The 27496-nt window shown below is 40.6% G+C and overlaps 1 protein-coding gene and 1 long non-coding RNA gene across 3 annotated transcripts; one reads left to right on the forward strand and one right to left on the reverse strand.

Moving 5' to 3' along the window:
* Positions 1–154: 154 nt before the first annotated feature.
* On the reverse strand, positions 155–11157 carry LOC119025057. Its single transcript, XR_005076683.1, has 2 exons — positions 10988–11157; positions 155–317 (listed from the first exon to the last, which is right to left on the reverse strand). It is a non-coding gene; the product is annotated as an uncharacterized LOC119025057 (long non-coding RNA).
* Positions 10808–27170, forward strand: ska1 (spindle and kinetochore associated complex subunit 1). 2 transcript variants are annotated; one of them, XM_037108365.1, is made up of 7 exons: positions 10808–10978; positions 12908–12993; positions 14623–14738; positions 17189–17283; positions 20185–20322; positions 22629–22798; positions 26436–27170. In XM_037108365.1, the coding sequence occupies exons 2-7, from the start codon at positions 12912–12914 to the stop codon at positions 26582–26584; spliced, it is 750 nt and encodes a 249-aa protein (XP_036964260.1). In that variant the 5' UTR covers positions 10808–10978; positions 12908–12911; the 3' UTR covers positions 26585–27170. The 2 variants fall into 2 exon arrangements, with proteins under 2 accessions (XP_036964260.1, XP_036964261.1); XM_037108366.1 differs by having other exon boundaries at positions 10955–10978; positions 12908–13026.
* The last annotated feature ends 326 nt before the right edge of the window (positions 27171–27496 follow it).

The raw sequence follows: 27496 nt of genomic DNA on the forward strand, positions 1-27496 counted from the left end.
ATTCCAGCCTGATCCTGATGGGGACAGAGGAAAAAATTGGCATACGTGGTGGAGGTGACACAAACGCACTTGCGTCAGACCCAGAGCAGAATGGTAACTAACAACCCCCTTTTGCTTGCATTGAAAAACCTATCAAACTCTGACTGTACACATGTTACATGGGTGACATTTTATTGTATTTTTAAATGTTTCAGAGCCAGGCACCAGCATGATATCAGCCAGGTCTCCTCCCCAGAGCGGTCCCAATGCTGCCGAGAGTGAGCGTGTGCTCTCTGCCCCGTGCTGCGCCCAGACCAAACCTCATCACGGCAGAGGTCCTGGAGAGACAAGTAGAGATGTGCAGGTTATTGGCCTCAGTTGTCGGCGCACTTGAGGCAATAAACGACACACTAAAAGAAATAAATGAAACTCTAAAAAAGCCGTAATAAAATGTTTAAATGACTAAATGTTGTCCACTGTCTGTTTTATTATGCCTTTAGCCAATTTCACCAACAATACTTCACATTACTGATTAAATACCGCAGAGCATTTGCAAGAGTGTAATGTATGCTTTACGTTTTTAAAAGCGATGAATGAGGTCCTGTCTCTTCCGTATATCCCCCAGTGGAGGCTGTGCTGGCCATGGTTCCATGGGCATTGGCTCATCTGGCTGCGCAGGCATATCAAAAGGCACTCCATTCACCAGTGCAATGTTGTGCAAAACTGGACAGGCCAAAATGATATCGCACACTTTCTCTGGGGTATACAGCAGCGTTCTCCCTGTGTGCGAGTGTGCGCACTGTTGAACCTGTGTTCCTGCTCTGTAGCGGGGTTTGCCAGCGGGGTTATTAGGTATTCTGTTAGAGGAAAACCCTTGTCACCTAGAAGAACCATACCAAAATGTTAATCATCTGATATCTTGTTTAATTTAATGCAATTTGTCGAGGGTAGCCACTTACTGAGAAGATGACTTTGGCTCTGCAGTGCGCCCTCCTGCAGCCGCGCACCAACACAACTTTTTTGAAATATAAAAGAATCGTGTGTGTCCCTGGGCACAATGTTTAAAAGTGATAGCTTGGCATCACAAATCACCTGTACATTTATCGAGTGGTAATTTTTGCGATAGATGAATGCGTAATCATTCATGGATGGTGCCTTCAGATGCACATGAGTACAATCAGTTGCTCCAACCACATTTGGAAACCCAGAAACCTCTAATCACAGATTGCTGGGCATCATTGTATGGGAACCGAATGTACTTTCGGGAGAGGGATTTTATTGCAGCTAACACTTCTGGCATCGTCCTGCTGATGGTTGGCTGGGAGACCCCAGCCCTGTCTCCGATCTCCCGCTGAAAGGTCACGGTGGCCAAAAACCCCAGAGTGGCGAGCACCTGCACTGGTACAGGTAAGGCATTTTCCCTCTTCAAACGAGCATCAAAATTGTTGCATAAATCAATAAGCACATGCCTTGGGAGCCGAAAGCGACTAATCAGTCAAGCATCACTCTCCATGAGGGGATCCCTGCGGTCTCTGAAAACGCGCTCACATCTGACACGTGCGTATTGTTCGGCCAAAACAAGCTGTCAAAAGCATCTGTTTAAATAGGGGAATGAATAAACATCTGGCCAACCACAGTGGAACGATGATTATCTCAAGAGGTGCTTTCAATTTTTGTTCCGGTTGTGTCACACCCATTGGAAAAAAACAAAAACAATTACACAATTTTGCCATGAGCTAATTTCCAAACACACATTTCTGCTTGTATTTATGATTATTTCAGATTTTAATGTGTAATAATTAGTTGTCATCTTAGGCTATTTTGCACATCATATGGTTTAATTTTTTAAAAAGTGGTATCAGTAAAAACGTGGGCTTTTTTTATGGATTTTTTGTTTGTTTGTTTTATTCATTTTAAGAATCCATTTTGATCTGTTCTAAATATGTGACTGCTTATGTTTAATGACAGCTGAGGTTTGTTAATTATTCTCAGCCAGATTTTGCTGTGCTGCACCACAAATCCACAGACTCAAATTTGTGTACAAGAGCTCAGACCTGACATGAGATCTGATCGTAGCTTCCGCTCACGTCCATATTGAAAAATGCTGAAGCTTGCGTGGAAATGGTCATACGCACGGTTTTGTGCCGTATGTTTGTTTGATAAATGAGGGCCATTAAGAGCAGTTTCAACATAAAAGTGCAACAAAGGGCAGTTGGGAGTGGTTTCTTTAAATGTAATCCTTAAACAAAACAACCACACAACACATATTTCATCCAGGCTAGCTGTACTACATGGTTAAGCTCTACACAAGAAAGCAAGATCCTCTGCTGTGTATTTATAGTTGGCTGGTAACGTCTCCACTTTGTGAGTCTGTTTGTGTGTCATGACACATTGTGGTCCTGTACACACCTATCGTAGTGGAGGCCACCATGGAAGTGGTTTTGAGTGATTTGGCAGGTGTAATAGAAAAACCTGAAACTTGTCCCAAAACAACAGTGAAACCAGTGGTTATGTTAACAAATGACTAGCCAGGTAAAGCCAGAGATCAGCCAGGCACTGTTGTAGAGGCTTTACCAAAAAGATTGGAAAGGGCTAGATAGAGGCATACTCACTTCCTGTTGTGGAGTTAAAAGATTAAAAGTCTGTTGAGGACATAACACATTTAGAAAGGTGTAGCCAACTGAAAAATATGCACAAATTAATAAGCAATAGGACTGGTTTGGAAAAAGTGTTTAAAATACATGTCATTGTGTTGTAAAATGTTAAGTTCATGGTAAAAAAAACAAAAAAGGTAAAAATGCTGAAAATGGTTAAAAACATTTAAGAATGTTAAAAAGGCATACACACTGTATTTGTGAGCATGGGTGAGATAAAGAAAAGAGACCATGAGGGATAACAAGTGAATGCGTTTGTGTGGTCGTCCAAAGTTGTACAGGGAAGTATATATATATATATATATATATATATATATATATATATATATATATATATATATATATATATATATATATATATATATATATATATGTATGTATGTATGTATGTATGTATGTATGTATGTATGTATGTATATAACAGCCTTTACCTTTGTTAGATCACATTTATGAAATAAAATGCAACTTCATTTAATGTCGAAGAACATTATACAGGGGGGTCACATGACGCACTGCGTGAGAAGGTCATGGTGTGGTGGGCTCCGCACTGTTCTGCTACTTTTATCCTGTTTAGAGATATTTAACCAGAGAAATTAACACTGCACTCGGTGGATAAACAGTCTCGGACAGGGGAAATGTTGGAACTCTTAAAGTCCTTGGCCTGCAGAGATATTAAAAGACATTTATGTTCATTTACGACACCCCACAGGACCAAGATGGCGAGGAACACACAGATGAACATCAATCTTGGGATATAAGTCAAGACATCAGTAACATTTATGCAACCTTAATGAAGATGAAATCACATAGCACTGGCCCCTTCTGAACCCTCCTGCTGGTGGTGAGCCTACTGGAGGGCGGGCCACATTGCTCAGAATCAGAATCAGACTCAGAAATCCTTTAATGTCCCGCAGACGGGGAAATTTGTTTGTCACAGCAGAATATTACAAAAACAGAAACATATCACAAGAACAGGAACAATAGTAAAAATACGCAATAAAATTAAAAAGGGAAGAAATAGACGTGTACATATTTACAAGATATAGTGCAAAATTAACAGCAGTTTTTTGTTTTGTTTTGTTTTTTTATACATAGATTTTAAATACAGATAATAAATATGGAATAAATAAGGGTGTTAAGGAAATTGACCTGATGCAAAAATAGAAGTGACCTTGTGCAGACATACTGCACAGTGCAGGGTACAGGATGAGGTTTATAGGCTATTGGGAGCTGTTCTGGTTGTAAAGTCTGACAGCAGCAAGAAGGAAGGACCTGCAATAGCTCTCTTTCACACACTTAGGGTGTATCAGTCTGTTGCTGAAGGAGCTGCCCAGTGCTGAGATAGTGTCCTGCAGGGGGCGGGACTCCTACACCAGCAGCGATGACAGCTTGTCCATCATCCTGCTCTCTCCCACCACCTGCACTGAGTCAAGAGGGCATCCCAGGATGGAGCTGGCCTTCTTGATAAGTTTATCAAGTCTCCTCCCGTCTGCTGCTGAGATGCTGCTGCTCCAGCAGACTACGCCATAGAAAATGGCTGATACCACCACAGAGTCATAGAAAGAGGTCAGGAGTGCCCCCTGCACCCCAAACGATCTGAGCTTCCTTAGCAGATTCAGTCTGCTCTGACCTTTCTTATATGTAGCTGCAGTGTGATCAGTCCAATCCAGTTTATTGTTCAGGTTGACTCCCAGGTACTGTAAGATGTTACCACCTCAATGTCTGTTCCCGGGATGTTCGCCTGTGTGCAGGGTTGTTTGTGCCTGCAGAAATCCACCACCAGCTCTTTGGTTTTCCCAGCGTTGAGCTGGAGGTGGTTCCGCTGGCACCAGTCCACGAAGTCCTGAGTAAGTTCTCTGTAGGCTCTGTCATACCCGTCCTTGATGAGGCTGCCAATAGCAGAGTCATCAGAGAACTTCTGTAGATGGCAGTGAGGTGATTGGTGGTAGAAGTCTGCGGTGTATAGGGTGAACAGGAAAGGGGCCAGGACACATAGTTCCGAGTTCGGTTAACCTCGCTGGTTAGTGAGGTAATCCAGGATCCAGGATGTGAGGTGTTAGTTCATCCCTGCGAGCTCCAGCTTGTCCCCCAAGAGTGCAGGCTGTATAGTGTTGAAAGCACTGGAGAAACAAAGAACATAATCCTCACAGTGCTTCCAGGCTTCTCCAGGTGAGACAGTGATCTGTCCAGGAGGAAGATGATGGCGTTGTCCACTTCGATGCTGGGTTGATATGCAAACTGGAGAGGGTCCATAAAAGGACCCAACAGAGGGCGGAGATGGACGAGGACCAGCCACTCCAGGGTCTTCATCAGGTGTGAAGTGAGAGCAACTGGTCTGTAGCTGTTGAAGTCTTTTGGGTGAGGGATCTTTGGTACAGGTACCACGCAGGAGGTTTTCCACAGCAGTGGCACTTTTCCCAGCTTCAGGCTCATGTTGAATATATATATTCCACAATCCTGCACAGCTGGTCTGCACAGGACTTGAGCAGCCTGGAGCTGATCCCATCTGGACCCGTAGCCTTCTTCAACTTCATCTCCCTCAACTAATTTCTCACCTGGAGAGACAAGAGGGACAGAACGGAGCTGAGTATTGGATGTGGGGGGAGGGTGAATGTTGGGTGGGTGGAAGAGATGGTCGTGAGCAGCAGAGATGGCTGGGCCGGGGGAGGGGTGGGTGCCAGGTTCATGTCGTTAACCCACGTATGATCCCCCACAGCCTGGGAGTCTGGAGTCCTCTGCCCTGAGATGGTTTTAAGGCTTTTCCAGACTCCACTGACGTTTCTCTGCTGCAGCTGGTTATCCATCTTCCTCCTGTAGCTGTTCTTCCCCTCTCCTCCGCTCCTTCTGCACAGCCTTCAGCTCTGGCATTGAAAATAGTGCCACCTGCTGGTCATTTTTGGTATGTAAGTCACAGGGGCCATTCTATAGCACCTCTATGAATTTCATTTCCATAAGTGTTATGGTATGGGCTCAGTGTCAAATATTAAATCAGATTGCCACCAGAGCACCACCTAGCGGCGGATTGGTAAACCCTTCGTCAGCTGTCCTCAAGAGGGTACTGACAATAATTTTACTAAGTTTCGCGTTGTGGAGATATAAATTACTTCAATTTAAAGAGCACCACCTTATGGTCATCGCCTAAAATTTTTGCACCGGGCCTTAGGGGCTTATGGGGGAGTAGGAACTTGAGTTTCATGTCATTCGACCACACCAATGTGAAGATATGCAACACTTCCTGTTTGGAATGAATTCTGCAGGAAGTTGTTATTTAATAACTTGAGTATTCTTTGGACTATCAAAATTGTTTTAATAACTTTGTATCAGGAGGGTCCACAGATACTGTGTGCCAAGAAACGGTTGGCGGAAATGGGCCTATGCCACGAGATTCAGCACAATTCACTGAACACATGGATATAAGGTTTTTGAATGTGCGACAAAGTATATGGAAGTTATAAGCCAAAACGCACTTCCCTTGATTGTAGTGGCACCTAGTGGTGGAAATTCAGGACATAGATTAGAACATTTTTCACCAGGTGTGACTTATATTCCAAGTTTGGTAAATGTTGGGGTTAGGGTTAGGCAGTGAAAAATGCAAAAAAATAACAGAAAATAATAATAAAGAATCATTTGAAAAACAATAGTCTTTGTAGGTTCCTCGCTCTGGCACTAATAAAGAATAATTTGAAAAAAAATAGGGTCCTTGCAGGTTCCCTGCTCGGGCCCTAATAATAATAATCATTTGAAAAATAATAGGGAAATTAGGTTCCGGGCAGCTAAGCTGTATTCCTAGGAATTCTTTCTTTCTTGCTTCTTTCCTCGCAGGTTCCCTGCTCAGGTCCTAATAATAATAACCATTGTAAAAACAATAGGGACCTTGCAGGTTCCCTGCTCGGGCCCGAATAAAAACAAATAATCCTTTGAAAAACAATAGGGACCTCGCAGGTCGAGACCTGCTTGGGCCCTAATAATCCCTAGAAAAACAATAGGGACCTCGCAGGTTCCCTGATCGGGCCCTAATAATAATCATTGTAAAAACAATAGATGTAGGGGGAGTTACCCTGACTGAGTCACTCTGCAAGAGCTTAAGAAGTTTGTCTCAGATCTGCAGGATAAACCCAGTATAATTTGTGTGCAAGAAACATGGCTGAGGGTGCAATGGGATTTCATAATACAAGGATGCACGGCTATAAGGAATGACAGGAAGATGGGGAAAGGTGGTGGGGTGGCCATGTTTGTTAGAAATGGAACAAGGTTCAGAACTGATCAAGTAGGAAGAGAATGTGAATCCATAACAGTATAGATTTGGACAGGCAAATATGAGCTAGCATTAATTAATTACTACAATCCATGCCACAAATTAAGTGTAGATATATTGAATATGGTGATGGGGAAGTGCAGGGGAAAGTAGTGTGGTGCAGAGATTTTAATGCACATGGCACTCTATGGGGGAGTGACAGAACTGATGTAAATGGCTTAATAGTAGAGGAATTTATAGAAGATAAAGGATTAGTATGTGTGAATGACAGGAGGGGAACGAGGTATGACTGTGTACAAAATAAGGAGAGTGTGACTGGTTTAACAATGACATCAAATGAAATAGCCAGTATCACTGCTTGGGAGGTGCTAAATGAAACATTAATGGGCAGAGACCACTATCCACCCAATATTAAGATTGGAGTAGAGAGTTGCAACTGAATGAAGACATGAGATTGCCAAGATGGAAAATTGATAATTGGGAAAGCTTTCAAGAATTGAGTAGGAAATGATTACATGAACAATTACATAAAGAGGAATATGGGCACATGTGGATGAGTTGAATGAAGGAGTTGTCACAGCCATAATAAAATCAGCAAATGAGTCGATACCAAAAACATCAGGGTGCAGAAACAAAAAGAATGTGCCGTGGAAGGATAAAAAAAAACTACAGACAAGCAGTTAAAGAATGGAACAGGGCATTTAGGCTGTTAAATAAACATCATTCTATGGAGTCGCTAGTCCAGTATAAAAGCTCACAAGCAGTGATTAGAAGGACGGTTGGAGCAGCTATACTAGAGGCAACATTGTAGTGAGATAGGTTGGGAAGTACAGCTGTCAGATGTTTGGGGAATGATCAGGAAAATGAGTGGAATAAGAAGGAATACAAGAATCCCAATACTGACAAGTAACAGCAGAACAGCGGTTAGTGGAATAGAAAAGGCGATGCTATTGGTTGAAGCACTAATTAAAGTTCATAGTTCAGGAAATCTATCAGCAGAGGCTAAACAGCAAAGGAGCACTATGCTGGCTCAAAACACATGGGTTAACAAGAAAAACCCAACAACGGAAGAGAATCTGGATCTTCTATTCAGTATGTATGAGCTGAGGAAGGCCATCCCCAGCACCGGGCAGTCAGCGCCAGGGAAAGATGACACCTGCTACTGTATGTTAGATAACATGGATGACAGGTCATTAGAGGTAATGTTGAAATCAATTAACAAAGTATGGGAGTTAGGGGAGATTCCAGTTACATGGAAGCCCTCGGTTATAGTGCCAATTTTAAAAGCAGGTAAAGATGCATCAGACCCATCAAACTACAGACCAACTGCGCTGACATCTCAATTAGGGAAAACTATGGAAAAGATGGTAACAGAGAGGTTGATTTATTCAATAGAAAATAAAGATTTATTTTCTTCGTGTCAGAGTGGGTTTCGTAAAAGGAGAAATACAATGGACTCAGTATTGTGCGTAGAGTCAGACATCAGGAAAGCACAGACAAATAAAGAGATAGTGGTTGCTGTGTTTTTTGACATAGAATAAGTGTATGACATGTTGTGGAAAGAAGGCCTGCTAATCAAACTGGATAAGTTGGGAGTGGGAGGGAAGATGTATAACTGGGTGTTGGGCTTCCTGTTTGGGAGGACAATAGAGATCAGAGTAGGTAAAGAGTACTCACCAATATATAAGGTCTAAAATGGAACGCTACAGGGGAGTCCAATTCTTTTTAACTGTATGATTAATGACATCTTTGAGGAGGCGGGGGGACGAATAAGTAAATCATTATTTGCTGATGATGGGGCATTGTGGGTAAGGGGGAGGAATCAGAAGTATCTGCAGAAGAAGCTGCAGGCAGCGGATGATACAGTGGAGCAGTGGGCAAATAGGTGGGGGTTTAAGCTATCAGTTGCAAAAATGCAAGTGATATGTTTTGCAAAATGCCACAAAGAAATATCAATAAAGCTATATGGTGAAACGCTGGAACAAGTGAAAGTCATTTGCTGTTTGATGAAAAGCTTACCTGGAGGCAGCACATTGAGAGGACAAAAGATAAGTTTAAAAATGTTAATGACCTCTTGAGATGCTTATCAGGTCATGATTGGGGTGCATCCAGGAAGTAGCAATTAAATATATATAAAATCATGATGAGAGCCAGATTAGATTATGGAAGTGTTGCATATATGTCAGCAGCCAAAAGTCACCTTAAGAAGCTAGATGTGGAGCAGGCTAAAGGTCTCAGGATATATAGTGGGCATTTAAGACCTCTCCAGTTGCAGCTCTGCAAGATGGAGGAAGAACCTCTAAGAATAAAGAAGAGAGGGCAGGGAGATATTGGAGTAATAGGGCAGAAGTATATTGAGCAGAATTATGCAAATAGAGTAGTAATATTTACAGATGAATCAAAAGAGCCAGAAAATGGGCGCACTGGAGCTGCGGTTTACATTCCAGAGTTTAAAGTGGCACTTTAGGAAAGAGCAACAGTTCATGCATCAGTGTACACAGTTGAACTCCTGGCTATCACACTCACACTGAGATGGGTAGGGAGAGACAACAGGGCCAATGCACTCATTGCATCAGATAGCTAGGCAGCCCTCACTGGTATTACCATGACCATGAAGTCATGCAGGCAAGATCTAATCATAGAGATCCATCAAATGCTTTACAGCCTTCACAACAGGGGGAGGACGGTCTGTTTTCTGAGGGTTCCTGCCCTTGCAGAGGTTGAGGGCAATGAGGATGCAGACATACTAGTAAAACAAGCACTCAGGTCACAAAGAGTGAACAGTATCCCACTAGGGAAAGCAGAAGGAAAGGCAATCATTAAAACATAAATGCAAAAGGTTTGGCAGGAATATTGGGATATAAATGAGACAGGAAGACACTTTTACAGTCTACAAAAACAGGTGGGGAAAGGAGGAGCGGTGGGCGGGAGTAGGAAAGAGGAGGCGGTCATTAACCGCCTCAGATTAGGACATGCGAAGCTTAATAGCAAGGTACAAGGAATTGGTAAACATCATTCTGGAAAATGTAGACTGTGTGACCATCCTTATTCTGTGCAGCATGTTCTTATGGAATGCAAGGGATATGAGAGAGAGAAGAGAGAGCTGAAATCACCACTGAAAGATCAGAAAGCATTAGGAGGTATGTGAATAAGTAGTTGAGGGAAACAGGGTTAATGGACAGGGTTTAAGGTTTTATGTTTGTTTGTTTGTTTGTTTGTTTGTTTGTTTGTTTGTTTATGTATTTATTTTATTTTATTTATTTTGTTTTTTATATGTACCACACTCCAGTCTGGTAGGTGGTGGAAATGCACCTATAAGCTGGATGCCAGCCACCAATCAAATCCAAAAGAATAATAATAATAATAATAATAATAATAATAATAATAATAAGAAGAAGAAGAAGAAGAAGAAGAAGAAGAAGAAGAAACTCACGAGGGCTGATCCATAGACATATACATCGCCATGATTTTTATTATCAGTACTTAGATCATCAAAAATCACTGTATTTATTAACACGACATTGGTGCTTTTTATTCACACAAATGTCACGTTTACATGTCAGGATCTGGTTATTATGGAAGGATTCAATATTTAACTGTCATGTATCATCACAGTAACATTGTTACAGACATCCGCAGCTGTAAACACTCATAAAAACATTATAAAATCCATCCTGTGGTTTGGTGCCGACCTGTATATACGGAGTAGTTAACGTTTATAATCATCAGAGAACGGTACAGACGTTGTTTTTGGTTCCTCTCTGTTCCCTGAATATATCCGTACGTATGTGAATGTGTAAATGAGAGACATTAATTTATAGCACTGTGCAGAAGGAGATTTAGAAATTTCACTCCATTTACTTGTATTAGTTCACGGGGCGGAGCTGCCTCCTCCAATATGGCGGCGACGTCGACGTATCGCAGCAGCGGGCCAACCCGCTCAATGAGGCGTCTATGTATATATATGTCTATGGGCTGACCCACCGGAGGAGGCGTATCTTCGTCGTTGGCCGTTACGTCTCACATTTGAAATTCAAACTCAAGTGAGGGAGGAAGAGAAGCAGCGGGCCAACAGAAGACACAACTCTGTGTAAGTTACCTTAAACTGCGCCGTTTCAGCTTACGGGTAGATCTACGGACTCAGTCGGTGTGGTGTCTGCTTTCGTGTCTGTTTTTCCACCGGGGCGATGATAAGTGGCGGAACGAGTAGCAGCACTGTGATAAACGACGCTGTTCTATAATGAATAGGGAGGTTTCGGAGTAACACGGGACGATGTTCTATCGACCGTCAGCCGAATGCGTCTGTGGACGCCGTAGCTACAACAGATGTTGAAACGGGACGAGAAGACGTAGCTGTCCTGTAATATGTGTTTTTGTTAAGGTTTTCTCTGTACAAAACATATCTGATACGTGTTTGGGCTCCTGTTACAGTAAACGTGTCAGGCAATGTATCAAAGTTGCTGGTTGTTGGGTTGTTATGGAAGACGTTGTCAACAGGTAAAGGGAGAGTTGGTCTTCCTGTGAATGCGTATCTCTAATAAACCTTTATTAAAAGTACTTTTTTCTTGTCACTGTTTGGGTAAACATACAGTTTTATAACACGTAAGCATAACCTTTATGAAATACACGTACTCGTCTTTGCTGTTTGGTTGAGTAAAAATTCTTCACATAGAAGAACTTTTGAACCCTTTTAAATGAAACAGACAAAATAACATAATATACAGGACTGGAGCTTAGGCTCATTTAGGGAAGAGGCAATAGCCCTTTTTACACAGCGACGCTGCATTGACTTATCTCTGGAGTGGTGGTTCGCCAATTCTCTGCCAATAGCGAAGCATCTCAGCCTAGACGAACCGCTGTGTAAAAGCCCATTTATACCCTACGATAAAAATGGTTAGGAACCCTTTTGTCTGTATCCGGAGGTCGTTTCATCTGTCAGTGGATCCGTTGCCTCTGAGGGTGTTTTCACATATACAGTAGTCCCTTTTAAGTGAACCAAACTTGGTAAGTGGACCAAAATTGGACCAACAGAAAAAGAACTCAGTTCTTTTTGTGTTCACATTCAGTGCGTTTACATGACACTTAAGAAAACCAAATTACTGGGTTAGTCCGACTATGATCGGATCTTTAAGATGCATGTATACACCTTACTCTGACTAAAATTCTCAAAGTCGGATTAAAGCACCTAGATTATTCGATTGATAGTCACATTACTCCTGCTTGTATACCTTCCAGCGGATCGGATCGGACTTTGTATTCTGCGCACGTGCAAGATTTTTCCCCGGAGCCGTGAACTGGAAGTAGACGGGCGGCGGCGGCGGCGTCTTTCCTCTGAAATCACTGCAAGAAAGAGCACCATTGTGCACCTAGTTTGTGTCTGACTAAGCTGTGCATGTAAACACACTGACTGAGACAGAAGCGGGGAATCGGTGTACTACTACTACTGCATATGCTGAGAGGCTATACTGTCACTCAAGCCATTGTTTGTATGGCGTAGTGGATTGGTCATCCCGTAACAGGTTGCTTCTTCCCTCAATGAGTCTAAGTTCGAGTCCCGTACATCATTTTATTTTTACTCAGTTTCATTTTAAAGGGCTCCATAGTTCATCTATGTGAATCATGTTTACTCAAACAGACAGCAAAGTTGAGTAAGTGCATTTCATAAAGGTTGTGCTTGTTTGCGGCGACCACAGACCCATTCGGCTGACGGTTGCCAGTTAATGTAGTCCTGTGTTACTGCAAAACAGGGGTAGGCACCATGCAGTTCTTGACAAACAGTGGTTTATGTAAACATGTTTTATATTTGATATCTATTTAATAAGATTTTTTTTAATCTGATGTATTTTTTTATTCATTACAATGTATGTTGCTTGTAAAATCCAGTTTCATATTACCCCTTATCTAACCTAAGGAACTATGTTATAAGTAATGTTACAGCTCTTAAAGGCTGTACCCATAAAATGGATTGGGTAACTATTAATGATGTGTAAATCAATGAATGAATGTGTCTGTCTTTCAGGAAAATGAGTGAGCTGGAGGATATTGGCCACCACATTCATGTCAGGATATCATCCTTACAATGCATGCTGGATCTGTCAGTCGTTGGTATGACACACTGAATGATATGCATCAGGACTGGTAACATTGGCCTACCTTCTGTTTTACTTATTAGATTAAGCTTATGTGAGGAAAACTGGCTCCAAGTTTGAACCAATTCCAAAATTTCGATTCCATGGGTATTAGCAAGACATTTTTATTCCAGTTCTGCTTATTGGTTCCTTCACAAATGTAATTCTAGTTTCAAAATGATGTCTTAGGGCCAGTGACGGCTAAGGTTGACAAAAATGGAAAATAGCTTGAAATGCTCATCAAAGTAGTTTCTGCCTTTTTTTATTCATGTAATAATTAAATCTTATTATCAGACAAGGTGTTTTAAGTTGTTTGAGACCCATTTGATAAAACTATAGGTGTCATACAGGATAATGTTCATGAATATTCAAAATACTATCATCATAACTTTTTAAATCAATAATATTTAAAGTACTATAAGGGAGACAGAAACCAATATTTAAAGCTTAAACAACTTGAATGTGACCCGTATTGTTTACCCACTTTAACTCTGCCTTGCTATTTTTTCCTACAGATTGTTGGAGAATTTTTAACTGTACCTCACATCATACTAACATTTAATTGTCATTTTAACACAACTTATACATAACTGATGTTCATAAATGGTGCATGTTTATGGTATACACTCTTTCAAGGAAACTTCTCGTTTCCTGGTTGTTTAAAGCCCAAAGTGGCTCACGGATAAACTGCATGTAATCTGGTTTGCCTCCAGCGATGGCACGTTCACCCAGGGACTACTTTTTAAAACCTAGTCCCTATAAATACTTTATACACCTCTTGGTCCAAGTTGGGTCAACTTATCTTTGATCCCGGCTATCTGTCCTCTTTTGTGCAGTCATGTCGCATTTAGTGACGTTTTGTCCCACTGGTCTAGCTGGCCGCTTGGCATATGCAACTTGTGGAAATCTTCTTGTGGTCATTTCTATTGTAGACAAAGTGTGCTATAGAAGGGGGCATAAAGGCGAGAAAGTAAAATGAAATACACCAAAAAGGGTAGAGTATAGGGTAGGGTATTGTGAAGATTAAAAGTGCTGCTGGTTTTCGCATCTGTATGCACAGCCGTCATCTAAAACATAATCCAAATTGGCTGAACTCCTGTAGGGCAAATTCTCATAAAAATACATGAAACATGTTCTTTATAAGAATTTCATCTCAACAGCGGGATAACGGTGAGGCATCAGATGAGTTTTCGATTATTTCAAAGCCCTTGGACCTCTGGACCTCTTTGGTGTTGGGGAGTGTTTGTCCCCTGGCAAACTTGGAGCTCAGGCCATTATGATAATAACATATTAAATATCTCTGCAAAAACAAAAGCTTCCTTACATGGACAGTCCTCAGAGGTCATTCTGGACCTAGAACCCTCAATGTCTGGGCCCTAATTTTCTCTCCATATCCCAAAGGTTTCATTTACCCTAAGTGCCAGGGACCTTTGGGGTCCTTAAAATCTTTACAAATAGGTTCCCGGATACCTCGGTACCTCACCCCAATTGAGGTGAAGTAAATATGTAACCAGTTTTGACCCTGAAGAACCTGAATTGATAAAATCCAACTGTTACCCAACCCTAATCATGTGTATTTTGTTTTCTTCTTGTCTCCAAACTTAAGAATTGCCTCAAAATAAGATTAAGAAAGTTGGACAAGAACTCTGTGCACTCGAGAGACTTCTGGAGGAGTTTGAAAAATGTGTTAGTCAACAGAAAGAGCGACTAACCCATCTCAAGGTAAACTGGAGGCTGTAGGTTGTGAAGTTTATGCCATTGTAAAGTCTCCACTTCATGCTGCTGTTTTATTGTAAAATTAATGCAGTTGTGCACCAGGTCCAAACAGCCGTTAACCCCTTTTTAGTTTGCTTCCGTTGCTGCCTAAATTGAACCTCATCAGCATTGTATTTTTATGGACAATATAAATGCAGGGAAGCCCCAAATATCATTTTAGTTATGCATTTACTGTAGGCAATGATTACATTTTAACTGTCATCATTTATGTGATTCTTTGCATGTGTATTCTTTATTTTCACTGCATTGGGTTGAAATGTGTCCAGACCATCCAAGAAACCCTAGGAATGATTTCCAACACTTATTCACTTAAATACCTCTTACAAAATGGTTACGGTAATCTCTCTATAAAAGCAAGGACTCTCTGTCTGTCTGTGTGTGTTTGCCTCAAATATCTCTGCAGATCAGGATCAGACTGACCTGAGAGTTTCAACATGGCTGCTGCTTGGTTCAAGGGTGTGCAACGTCGCATTTATTTGGACTATGATGATACCGTTAATAAATAATTTCAGAAATGCTTTACAAATTCTGCTAGCATTGCTAACCATAGCCACCATAGTCACGTGCGCACCAGAGCCAATCACTGCACACCATAGCCAAGTGCACACCAGAGCCAATCACTGCAGAGCTCAACAAGCCCACGACATACATTAAAGGAGAACTTCGGTCGATTTAATCATGCAGCTTCATTGCTCAAGCTACCCTTGGCTTGTCAGTACCGAAGACGCGAACACATTTGGTCCAACCATTACAGGCCTCCGTGAATGGAGAGTTAGCATTGACAGCTAACAGCATAGGGTCAGAACTTTACACTATGTTTTAAGCTTCTTAACATGCTCCACATCTCACCCCAAAAGTTATGCAACATCAGCAGACACCTTACAACACAGCACTGTAGCATGCATGACTCAAAATGAATAAAAAGTAGTTGAAACAGCATGTTTGTGCAAGGAGCTACATACCGGTTTGTTGACATCCGTGTCTTCCGGTAGCTAGACCAAACTAGTCAATCCATCGAGCATACGCTTACTCCCTCACTGGTGGAGACAGAAACGTATTCCAGCAGTTTTTCTGTTCATAATGTACATGTCCATGTTACAGCCTGTCATGAGCTATGAGCCTTACAATAGCCTGTTAATCCTGTTGAGCACACGCTCGACATATATATGTATGTGTGTGTGTGTATATTTATATGTATGTATGTATGTATGTATGTATGTATGTATGTATGTATATATATATATATCTATATATCTATATATATATCTATATATCTATATCTATATCTATCTATATCTATCTATCTATATATATCTATATATATATATATATATATATATATATATATATATATATATATATATATATATATATATATATATATATATATATATATATATATATATATATATATATATATATATATATATATATATATAGCAACTTCCTGTTTGCTTGGGAAACATTGATATTTGACATGTACCGGCCATGCCTGAAAGCTCAAGCTTTTTTTTCAGGCTTTATTTGTGAATGTATATGAGTCAAACCTTCGGGTAAGATCGTACTCAGGGATCAACACTTTTTGCCTGCCATGAGGGCTGCGCACCGGAGATGCAGCAGCTAATGTGAGTAGTTCAAAAACTTTCTTTTTCATAAACTCTGTGTACACAAACAATGTTGTCACTGTTCGTGTTCATGAGTAGAGACCCTGGTGATGCTACGAGCAAAGTTTCATGTTGTGTCGAGCTTTGTTCTAAACTTAGTGATTTTGATGCCAGTATCCAGTATCAGTACCCCTAGAACTCCCGTTCAAAATTAACGTGCCCGAAAACGGAACTACGGTAAATCTTAAAAGTGCATCTTTCGTCGTAATTATGCTTGTACACAAAGGTTTGACTCATATTCAATCGTAAATAAAGCCTCGGTTGCTTTTTGGCAAGAGTTTCACTTTAAGGTTAAAGCTGAAGTCCAACACATAGAAATAAGCACTAAATTCAAAATCGCTGGCTTCCTATTGGGTTTGGGTCATGGCACAAATATACTTTTTTTGTAGGTCTAGGTGTGAGATAAATTGTTTGTTTACTGAAATTGTATGTATGCCAGAGTAGTCCCAGGGGCTACATTTTCAATTTCCACTACTTCTAAATTTTCTGTAAAGTATTTGTGCATGTTTAGGCCCTAAAAAAGGTGATTTACGGTAGGTAGAGAAGGCAAAAAAAAGAACAGACGGAAGGATGGAAAATAATTCCTTGCGTTTCAAGTGGGCCCTTGCACTGCGACTAGGCCCTAAATACTGTATGTGGTAATGGGGACATTTATGATCTGTGCTTTTTGGTGAAGAACTGTTTCAAAATGACTTAAGACATACACAATGATAGAGAATGTTTGTGTTCCAGGAACTTGAGGATTCATTCAAGAGGGATTTGGAGGATGTCCATCATATTATGGACAACATACCGGCACACATACCTCGGAAGAAAGGCCCAGATAAGTGAGGACATATCTATGATACTTCGATATGATATTTGCTTGATGGTCTGATATCTCAAGAATGATATGAGGGAACGTCTTAAAATTTTGCACAATAGTCAACTGTACGCAAGGATAAAATTTCAATCCTGGCGGTCAAAGGACAAGGTTGCTGTGCTTCTCATTCTCAGGGGTGTGATTCTTCTGGATAAATCCGCAAATGCGGCTTTTCCGACCTGAAAATTAGGTTCTTGTAAATCATAATGGGCGAATGGCGAATTTAAGTTGCACACACATTGTAAGCGCTACACCGTAAGTTATCTTGAAATCGATTATTATTGTCATTACTGCTATTTGTATAATTTCTACAAGGCATCTTTTAAGTTGAGTGACTGAAATCCTAGTCATCCTATTCAAAGGCTGCAACGGGCGACTCATCGAACTGGGGTAAAGTTAGTGTCAGGTTGGATATTCGGCTGATATTCACTCGGGTCTAGCCACAGCTTTACTGAGGCTCGCCCAATGTGAGCAGCAGCAGGACGGTTAGCTCACCTCCCAGAGCCTCGTGCTGAATCACTGGAGACTGATTTAGAGACCGTCATTAAATTACTTGGCATAAATATATTGTAACAAAATAACTGCAGTTTTTTCAATATCCTCCATGTCATGTGGCCTGCTGACTCCAATCCAGCAGCAGATTGTACTAGTAAACTGGAGAAATGAGACACAGCTCTTTTTATTACTTTAATGCTTCCTCTTTTGTATGAATATCAATATGCAGAAATCATGATTTTTTTTTTTTTTCTCAATAGCTTCCATGTCATGGTAAAGTTCTGTAATGCTGAAAAGGTTAACATATTTTTAAGCAGCAATGTCAACTTCCACACTATTTTGTCTCATGTCTTAGATTCTGATTCTGGAATTCTGAAAATGATTTTTTTTTTTTTTTTTTTTTTTTTTCAAAAACTCATAAGTCATCATTTAAGGGGTTATTTTTCAAATTTTTCTTCCAGGGGGGCATGCCCCCAGACCCCCCTAGTCTTGCTAGGCTGCCAACTCAGAGCACCGCTGCTACAAAAAAATCTAGGGGAAAAACTATTTCTTTCTTAGCTGAAGCCAACAATGGGACAGAATAAAATGTAAAGAGAGACATGGAGGAGCCGTAAATTTTCCTGCTTTTTTGTCCTTTGCCAATCACACCTATGCATTGTCATGAACAGTAATCACAGAAACTCAACGAGGGAATTTCCTCAAATTTGGCAAATCCACCTAGATTCAAGGATTAACTGATTGCATTTAGATGGCTAAAGGGCAAAATCAATAATACCCTAAGGTTTCCCGTTCCCATGAGCATGATATCTCAGAAACACATTGTGGGAATTTTAGTTTGAATAGAACATTCGTCATTGAGTATTTTGAAACAAAAGAGAAATAGAAACTTGTGATTTTCTAAAATGGTGGCTTGCCAGCAATAGCCCCCAAATAACAACAACAATAATAATAATAATAATAATGAAGATGAGGATGATGAAGATGAATTGGCTGTTTTTCTGTGCTGGCAGACTTCAGCAGTGTAGACTAGCCCGACCGTTCTGGAGCCAGACATTAGCCCCATTCACACTGCCCTATGAGTACAGGAATCATGCACCGATACTCCGCCCTGTGTGAAAGTTTAAGATGTGGAGAGGTGGGACAGATTTGCTGAAGCCCTGATCCGCCTCTGGAGGTACATAACAGAAATGTACCACACTTCAACCCACAAAGCAACGTTAATGTGAGCGTTAACTTGCAGTGTCTTTGGCAACTATTTGAGGAAAAAATACTGCAGTTTTAAGCGGAAAATATAGCATGGACATCCTCTGTCATCCAGTCTACAGACCGCTCAAAGCGCTTTGATTCGCGATGTGTTTGTTTCCTACCATTATTGTGCTATTGTGTTGTTGTAGTTACTGTTTCTGGCAACTTGTATTGGAAAAATCACTGACGGTCAGCCCTCCCGACTGAGACTTCAGTGAACTTTCCCCTAGAACTTTCCCTCTCCTTGAGTGAGCGAATCCGACAGCGTCGAGTTTACTGCTGTAATGTAATTATGTAATTTGGAGCAAAAAAACTTCTTTGTCACTTTCCAGGATGCATGGTGGGTCAGGATCTCAATCACAACACATTATAACAGCATCCATATGATTATGGATTATAGATGAACAGTCAGCTGGTACATGTTTTGATGAACAGGTAGAAACCAGTAGAAACACCCAGATGTCATAATGTGTACGGTCACACCTCATGCCACAATCACGTGTAATGTTACAGCCAGTCACCGGCAGCATTATCAGATCTTGATCACATGATTAACCTCTGGGGACCGAAACTTGGCACCAAAAGACCTGGCATATTTTGATACTTGGTCTGCAGTTTAAATGTGTATTGATGGATTCACCTGATACAGGTGTCGCTCTTCTTTGCAGTGTTATTATACTTTATGCTAATTTGGCCATGGGCAAGCTGTTGCCTGCGTCCAGGCACCGTCTCTCTCCTTCTTCCTCTCCAAGGAAATGGGGACAGATTGGATCTGGCAGTAGAGAACTTCTAGATATCAAACATGTTTGATATTTACTGGGGTGGCCCTGATTGGGTCTGTGAGCTGTTGAGGAGATTTAAGACTAGATCTGTGAACCCCTGATATTACCAGATGATCTTGGCAGACCTTTGGGACCGATAGAGTTCTCGGACCAGATTTCACCCTCGATTGTTTGGAGGGCGAATTGGGATTAAATCTGCCTGATGCTCCTGCACTGTCAGCCCACCCTTATACAGGAGTAGCTGTACTGTCATAGGTTCTGTCTAGATTGTTTTCTTTCTTTTTCAGACTAGTTATCCAAAAATTATAATGCTATTAACTCTTTAATTTTCTCTCATCTCTCAGTGAAAGTGAAGCTGTAATGACCCAGAATGAAGCAATGGATATTCAGTCTGCCCAGTTGGACGATGTCAAAAAGTCAAACAAAACCGTTGTCAGGGAGATGGCGTTTATCACTATCCCAGAATTTGAGAGCATCCCTCAGTGAGTATTATCCCTTTAATATCCAAAATAATATGATGTGATGATTGATCTTGTTCATGGTGTTATTGGAACATACTTGATCAGTGCAGCAGCAATTTTCTGCATTTTATATGGTAAATGCAACAAAAGGACAAAGGGTGTTGTCATTTAATGGTTAGTTAAAAAGTTGGCCATCTCCTTACCACTCTCCCATAAAGCTTCGTGTGATAAAGAATCCAGGCAACGGCTCTGCAGAGTCTCTCCCATCTCAGTTGCTGAAGCTTATCCCCTTCCGGGTGTGTTGGTGGCCTCACTCACTAGTCTCCGTCTTTTAGGTCACTCAGTTTGACAGGAAAGCCTGCTCTAGGAAGATTAACACATGTGCCATATGCCTTCCATTTCTTAACGTTGGATTCAATTGAACTCTGGGGGATGTTGTAGTGGAAAAAAATCTCCTTGTGAGGTTGAGAGTTACTAAATCTCCCAAAAATTTTAGACTTCAGTGTATGAATCAGATCTCTTTAATAACACGCAGCCTGGAAGGAAGGTCAGAACGTTCTGTCCAGCTCTCAAAATGCAGAACAAAGAGGAAGTTACCTTCTTTTACAGTCGTAAAACATCTCTTCCCAAAACAGTCACTCCCTGATGTTTGAATTGATCGTGTCTTTCCCACGTCAGTGACAATGTTTATATAGGACAGTAAATGTCATCTTATCTTCCTTCCTGTAACCCGTAGAGAATTGCTCCACATGTGGCTTTCTGACACCTTACTAAAAGGCATTCTCCCCAATTGAAATTAATGATAAACAATTCAATGAATGGGACAAATTATTATCACGTTACATTTGACAGGGGAAAAAAACGAGAGTAAGGTTCCAAACTCTTCAATTATCAAAAAATAAGGGTGGCTCTTCCATGCCTAAAAGATTATTATATATTGGCTCAGTTAAGGATCCTGTTCTGTTGGTGCGTCCCAGATTACAAAGCAAGATGGAGGGAAATTGAAGAAAACATATCGGGGACAATTCCAATTCAAGCAAGAATAAGGGATAAAAGACTAACTAAAGGCCTGATGGAAACAGGAAATAAATTGATCAACTTATCGCTGAAAACATGGTTAAATGCTGTCACTAGAAACGATATGTTAGAAGAGGTAAAGATTCTGAAATGGTGTTGCTACGATCTTGATTTTGCCCCAAATAAGATGGATGCCAACTATAGGGGATGTGTTAGCCGGGGTCTCTCCTCATATTGTACCGTGTTCAACCATTCAACACTGAAGAGCTTTCAGATGTTGAAAGTTTACATGGTCTAAACAATAGTGACTTTTTTAGATTTCTTCAGGTACGCCACCACCTAAACAGCACTATGTTAAAAAGTCAAAAGGCGTTTGAAAACAGTTTTTTAAAAGTGTTTATCAGAGCTTATAGGACAGATTCCATGCTTAAAGTAATCTCTAGACTTTATAGAGGTCTGCAGGAAATAAAAATAGTGAATACCACAATGTAAAACAAAAATGGGACAGGGAAACCAACAGCTGCCTTTCAGAAGATACCTGGATTAATTACTGTGAATTTCAGTGGAGATTATCATGCTCAAACTCATGGAGATCCTTCAGTTGTTTGTGTCTCATTAGGTATTTCATTATACCTGCTCAGCATGGCTATTATACAGGATCTTCTAGCTGTTGGAGGTTGTGTTGTTCACAGGAAGCCACTACCATTACCACCATTTGTTCTGGGCCTGTCCAAATATTATAAATATTTTCTATTTTTCTTTACTGAGTCTAGCTGCTAGAAAAGCAATTACAAAGAAATGGCTCAAGCCAGATGTTCCAGCTATAGAGGAATGGTATGATATTATTTACGATGTGTATGTAATGGAAAGAATCACTTTTTCAATAAGGCTCCAGCAATGTAAATTCAATGACATCTGGAAGCAATGGACAATGTACATTTCCCTGAAACGCCCTTCTATTGTTAAAGTTTCTTTTCTACATCAAGATATACTTGATTTGTTAACTACTTTGCTGTAATATTGTGACGAAAAACACCTCATGTTTCATGTTGTGTTTCTTTCTAAAATGCTTTGTAAAAGGGAAAACAATAAATGAATAAAAAATAAATAAATAAAACTGCAAGCAGGCCCTCACAACCCCACATATATTGTGGCATGGAATTTTGATCATACCCCCCAGTTGTCCCTGTAAATATAGCATGTTAAAAAGGAGATGTTTTGGTATTGCCAAAGGATTGTTTTTTTGTGTGTGTGTGTGTCTTTTTAAACTTTATTTTATTTTCAAAGGCTGAATGTTGTGTTTCACTCAGGTACATGAAAGGACGTGCAACATATGATCAAGTTAATGCTGTGGTGCAGAGTATTAACACAGCTGTGACAGCTAAATACAAGATCCTCCGTCAGTCGCTGAAGTCTCTCAACAGTAATGCACGCAAGCTGCACCAGCGCTTTAAGAACCAGGAGACCAAGGATACAAAAGGTATTTCCCTTTACAGCTTTCACTTTTGATGATGCACTTTAGAGATGATTTGGTTGTCACATCTCATTCAGTAAGATTTCATGACACGCTTATATTGTCTGATTGATTTTGATGTTCTATTTATTTTATGTATTTATGTTTTTTTTATTTAGCCGTCATCTAATCAGGTTAGTCCCACTGAAACTAAGGTAGACCTGGCCAAGAATGGCAGTAATACAGCGTTACACCAACAAATTGACAGAAATGAGCGGTCTCAAATAATCAGGTAAAACAAGTTTGGTCTGTAGATTGTTCCATGCAGTGGGTGCTGAAAACCTAAATGCTTTCTTTCCCAATTCAGTTTGGACTTTAGGAACAACAAATTGACTTCCACATTTCAAGTTCAAAAGAAAACAGGGAATTTGGAAGAATGCCCTTTTAAATAAAAACATCCCAGTGATGGTGGCGTGCCCCTAAAGCAGATCATTTTACTTTTTAGGATAACACACAGTGATTAGTAAGAAAACCACAGTTTGTAATGAATCTCAGAGCCTTGTGATGCACACTATCCAACATGTGGAAACAATTACTTAGAGACATTAATATACAACACATTGCCATAACCAATAACAGGCAATTTCTGTGTCACTCAAGAAAAAAAAGCAAACCTTTTTTCTATAATAAAGTTTGCAGTCGTAGTTTCAGCTTTTTTGTAATAAACTGGAAATGTTACCTAAAAGTCAAGTGGTCATCAATTTTAAAAAAACCTGGTATTTAAAAGTAGATACAAGCTCAATTTTTGACCACTGATGGTAAGAGTTTACACAGATAATGCAGATCTGATGTTTTTGAAGTGGTAAGGAACATAAGTTTAGTTTTATCTGCATTTAGGGTGAGTTGCAATTGACAGCATTGTTCATGTGCTCAAATGCATGCTGAAGGTAAGCAGAAGCCCTAGCACGAGTAGGTGCAAAGCAGTAAATGACCGTCATCAGCTTAAAAATAAAATGACGTCAAATTAGAGTATTGTGGTCAACAATATCAAAGGCCTAGGAAAAATCTAACAGTGAAAGACTACACTGCTTATTATCGATGGCTTCAGTTGTGGTATTTATGACCTTTGTGGCCACTGTAGCAGTAATTTGTGAAATCCTGACTGAAATACAGAGAGCGTGGAATTGGAAGCCAGGTATTATTTTACATGAAAATTGACTGGAGATTCAAGCACCTTTGGCAGAACAGAGCGTTTGGTCTGTAATTATTTGGTTGGATCACCATATTTCAATAGTGAAATAACAACAGCACTTCTCCAGTCCTTGGGGATTTTATTTGACAGGGTAAGTTCAGCCAATTTAAGGAATAGTGGCTCTAAATTATCTGGACTAGTTGTCGAAATCATTTGAACAATTGATTGACACCAAGTGGTAACTGCTCTATGTTGTAAGTTTCAAAGGAGATCTCATCAAGCTCTCAATGAAGTTTCAGAATGTCTCCCCAGTGCTGGAAAGGAGCAAGGTTTATGCGGTAAAGTCTCAAGTCTCACTATTGCTCCTAAGGAATTTTAGGAGAAACAAATAAGAAACATTTGAGACTACAACAAGACTGATCTATACCTTTTGCCATTATTAGCTTCCATATTTGAATTATACTAGTGGAACACCTCCTAAAAAGGCCTTATAAATACACCCCACTCTCAGCTCCCTCCCTTCTCTGGGCCTTAGGTGTCATCTGGCAACAGTTGTCTTTTATTTATTTTATACATAGCAATTATAACTACCATATACAGTAATTATGACTCCAGTGTACTTCTTGGGGACTCCTTCTGTAGTGTTTACTCCATGCAGGCCTCTTGGGCACTTTCCTCATGCGTACAGAGAACAGCTGAACACTTCTAAATATGATGGTATTGCAGGTCAGATTGTAGACACTATAAAGTGTCTCTTAAATGCAATAGGTGACTTGTTAAAGGTCCCATATTATGAAAAACACATTTTCTCTGGTCTCTACATATATAAGCTGGTCCTCCCTGAGCCTGCCAACTCCCAGAATGACGAAAAGAAGCGATTCCTGCATGGTCTCTGCAGCCCACCCACTGGTAAACCAGCGCGCCTATAGGCTGTTCAGATTCAGCTCCTGTCGTCACATAACGAAAGCGGTCATTATCATAGGCCAACCTCCTCTGCATGGTGGTAGGACATATCCACGAGGAGGGCGTTCATCCCCGAGGTGAAGTTCGGTGTGTCCAGCAGTGAGACAGCAGTGTTTCACAATGTCATTGCTCAGAGTTAGACACACAAATTACTCTGTTGTTGGTTGTAAAAATCAACATAAGTGCCTATATTCTGTCCCAGAGGCAGAACAACAGAAGACACAGTGGTTGCGTTTAATATTTAACGTGCCAGCTACGGTTCGTGTTAGCTTGTATGTGTGTGCTAACCACTTAACATCAGACCGCTTCAGTAACGAGGGTCAGGAGACAAACGCAGCTTTCGCTAGCTGTTAGCCATTAGCTTCATGGTAGTAACTGTAACAACACATAGAACAAACTAACATTATTTAGGCACACTGACCATTCTGAAACGTCCTGCTGCAGCCGCAGAGTCTGTACTTCTTCAGGAGCCTCTCTTTCTGGGTCCCATTCTGGGTCAAACTGGTAAGGCTGAATGAAAAAATCTCCACGAGCCATAGCGATACATATACATTTACCATAAATATTAGCACATGCTACCTGTACCGCAAGGGGCTTCCCCTCCATAGCAGGAAGGGCTCTCCAATTAGGTGTTGACAGACAGAGCTCATTAGCATTTAAAGGTGCAGGCACAGAAACAGACTGCTGTCAGAAGAGCCCAGTAGAGCGACTTCTAGACAGCTGAAATTCAGGACAAGGGATGGGTTTGGGGCAGTGCATATTAAATCTAGAGTTGTTGGACCTCTGACAACTGTGTGAAATTGATGAAAAGCAGTACAATATGGGACCTTTAATTTTTAACAGGGCGGATGGCCCAATGGGAGCACCATCCTGCCCCGACACACCTAGGAACACCTCCCGGATGCTCTTTTCCTGTGTCTCTGCCTTCCTGTTGGCACAATCTGCTCTGTGGCTTTCGTCAAAAATAAACCAGGCAGCCAGATCGCAGAGCAGCCGTGCCTGGCTTGACTTCACTGTGCGTTGGAGCTGATTGCGACCGCTTGTGATTTGTAACACACTATCTGCTACTAGTGGATGGAGAGCGGGGACAGCATTCCTCATCTTCCCCCCTCTACTGCTTAAATGTCATTAATTGGATCACATAAGAGAGGTCGGCTACAGTTTGAAACCAATATTGTAATCACACCTGCAGGATTGTTTTGAAGGAAAATGTCCCAAAAATCCAGTCAAGTGCTGGCCCTGTGTATTTAGATATGTTTTTATATTGCCCTGAAAGTCATCCCAATCATTAAATGCCGTAATTACTGCTTTCAAGAGTTACAGGAGCAGGAGAACTGTATTTCATACCAAGATGGTTAGATTTTGCAATTAATTTGCTGTTAAAATGCATGCATAAAAGATGAGAAAGCGTTCACACATTTGTGGGAAGTTAACACCAAAATTTAAAAGATTTTCCTGGACAGACTGTTGGTGACACTGGTCTCACTGTGGTTTTCCAATTTCTTTCAGGTCAGTATTTTGTGGTGGAGGATGACATTCGTGAATTTACTCAGCTGAAGGTGGACAAACGATTTCAGGGGATTTTGAACATGTTACGACACTGCCAGCGCCTACGGGAGCTTCGAGGTGGGGGACTCACCCGCTATATCTTGCTGTAGATTAACAAGACTAAATGACACATTATGCTGTTAGATTCTTTTTATTTTTGTATGTTTGTGTATTATGGTGAGATTGTGCCCTAACATAGTTTGTATGTAGGCATATATCCTAGTTGTAGTCAAGCTAGTAAGAGGTGTTTATACAGAATGTATGTTTGCAAGGTTGCTTTGTGCATTGTTCCCATTGTCTAACAGGTACACATTAAGTGTTTTCAATTTGTAAGATGAGTCATGGTGAACAGTATTTTGATACATTGGTGACTTCATTGAGTTACACATTATTGCATACAAGTCAAAGCAAGAAGTAACATTGTGCAGAATCTGACAGGACTGGAAGGAGCCAAATGCCCTTGCGAATCCAGTCATCCAAATGCACACATTTCGAGCAAGAATTGCCTGGGATATGTTCTCATTTGTCACCTGTATATGCAAATAATACTGGAACATGTACATGTATGTAGTGATATAAATTATTAATAAAAGTTAATATGATGTTTCTTTATTATATATTCTATTGTTACAAGTGTCAACAACTGTATTTTTAAGCTCACAGCGATTTAACAAAATAAAAATCAATACCTTGAAACCCTAATCATCATTAATTATCCCATGTGAAGCATGAATTTCTACTTAATTTTGTTGAAAATATGATAAATGCTGTTTCAGATATTTAAAAAACATGGTTAAATGAGGATGTATAGTTATTTATTGATGAAGGTTCTCAGTCATCCAGGTTAGAATAATTCGAAGTGCTGTATCGAAGGCAGCTGGACTTCAGTTTATTGAAGATGATTCACCTCCCATCCAAGAGGCTTCTTCAGTTCATACTAACTGGAGGGGAGTTGCAGGCTTTTAAACTTACTTGCCTTGAGTCCCAGGTGTCCCTAGCAGCTGGCATGCTTCCGACTGATG

This window comes from Acanthopagrus latus, chromosome 8 (assembly GCF_904848185.1).
Source record: "Acanthopagrus latus isolate v.2019 chromosome 8, fAcaLat1.1, whole genome shotgun sequence".
In the NCBI taxonomy this organism is placed as follows: domain Eukaryota; kingdom Metazoa; phylum Chordata; class Actinopteri; order Spariformes; family Sparidae; genus Acanthopagrus; species Acanthopagrus latus.

What these genes read in the sequence shown, in the direction of transcription:
- ska1 (XM_037108365.1), top strand. Translation starts at nt 12,912, where the DNA reads ATGAGTGAGCTGGAGGATATTGGCCACCACATTCATGTCAGGATATCA. An exon ending in GCTGGATCTGTCAGTCGTTG is followed by an intron (nt 12,994 to 14,622) that starts GTATGACACACT and finishes TCCAAACTTAAG; the next exon opens with AATTGCCTCAAAATAAGATT. An exon ending in GAATTTGAGAGCATCCCTCA is followed by an intron (nt 20,323 to 22,628) that starts GTGAGTATTATC and finishes TGTTTCACTCAG; the next exon opens with GTACATGAAAGGACGTGCAA.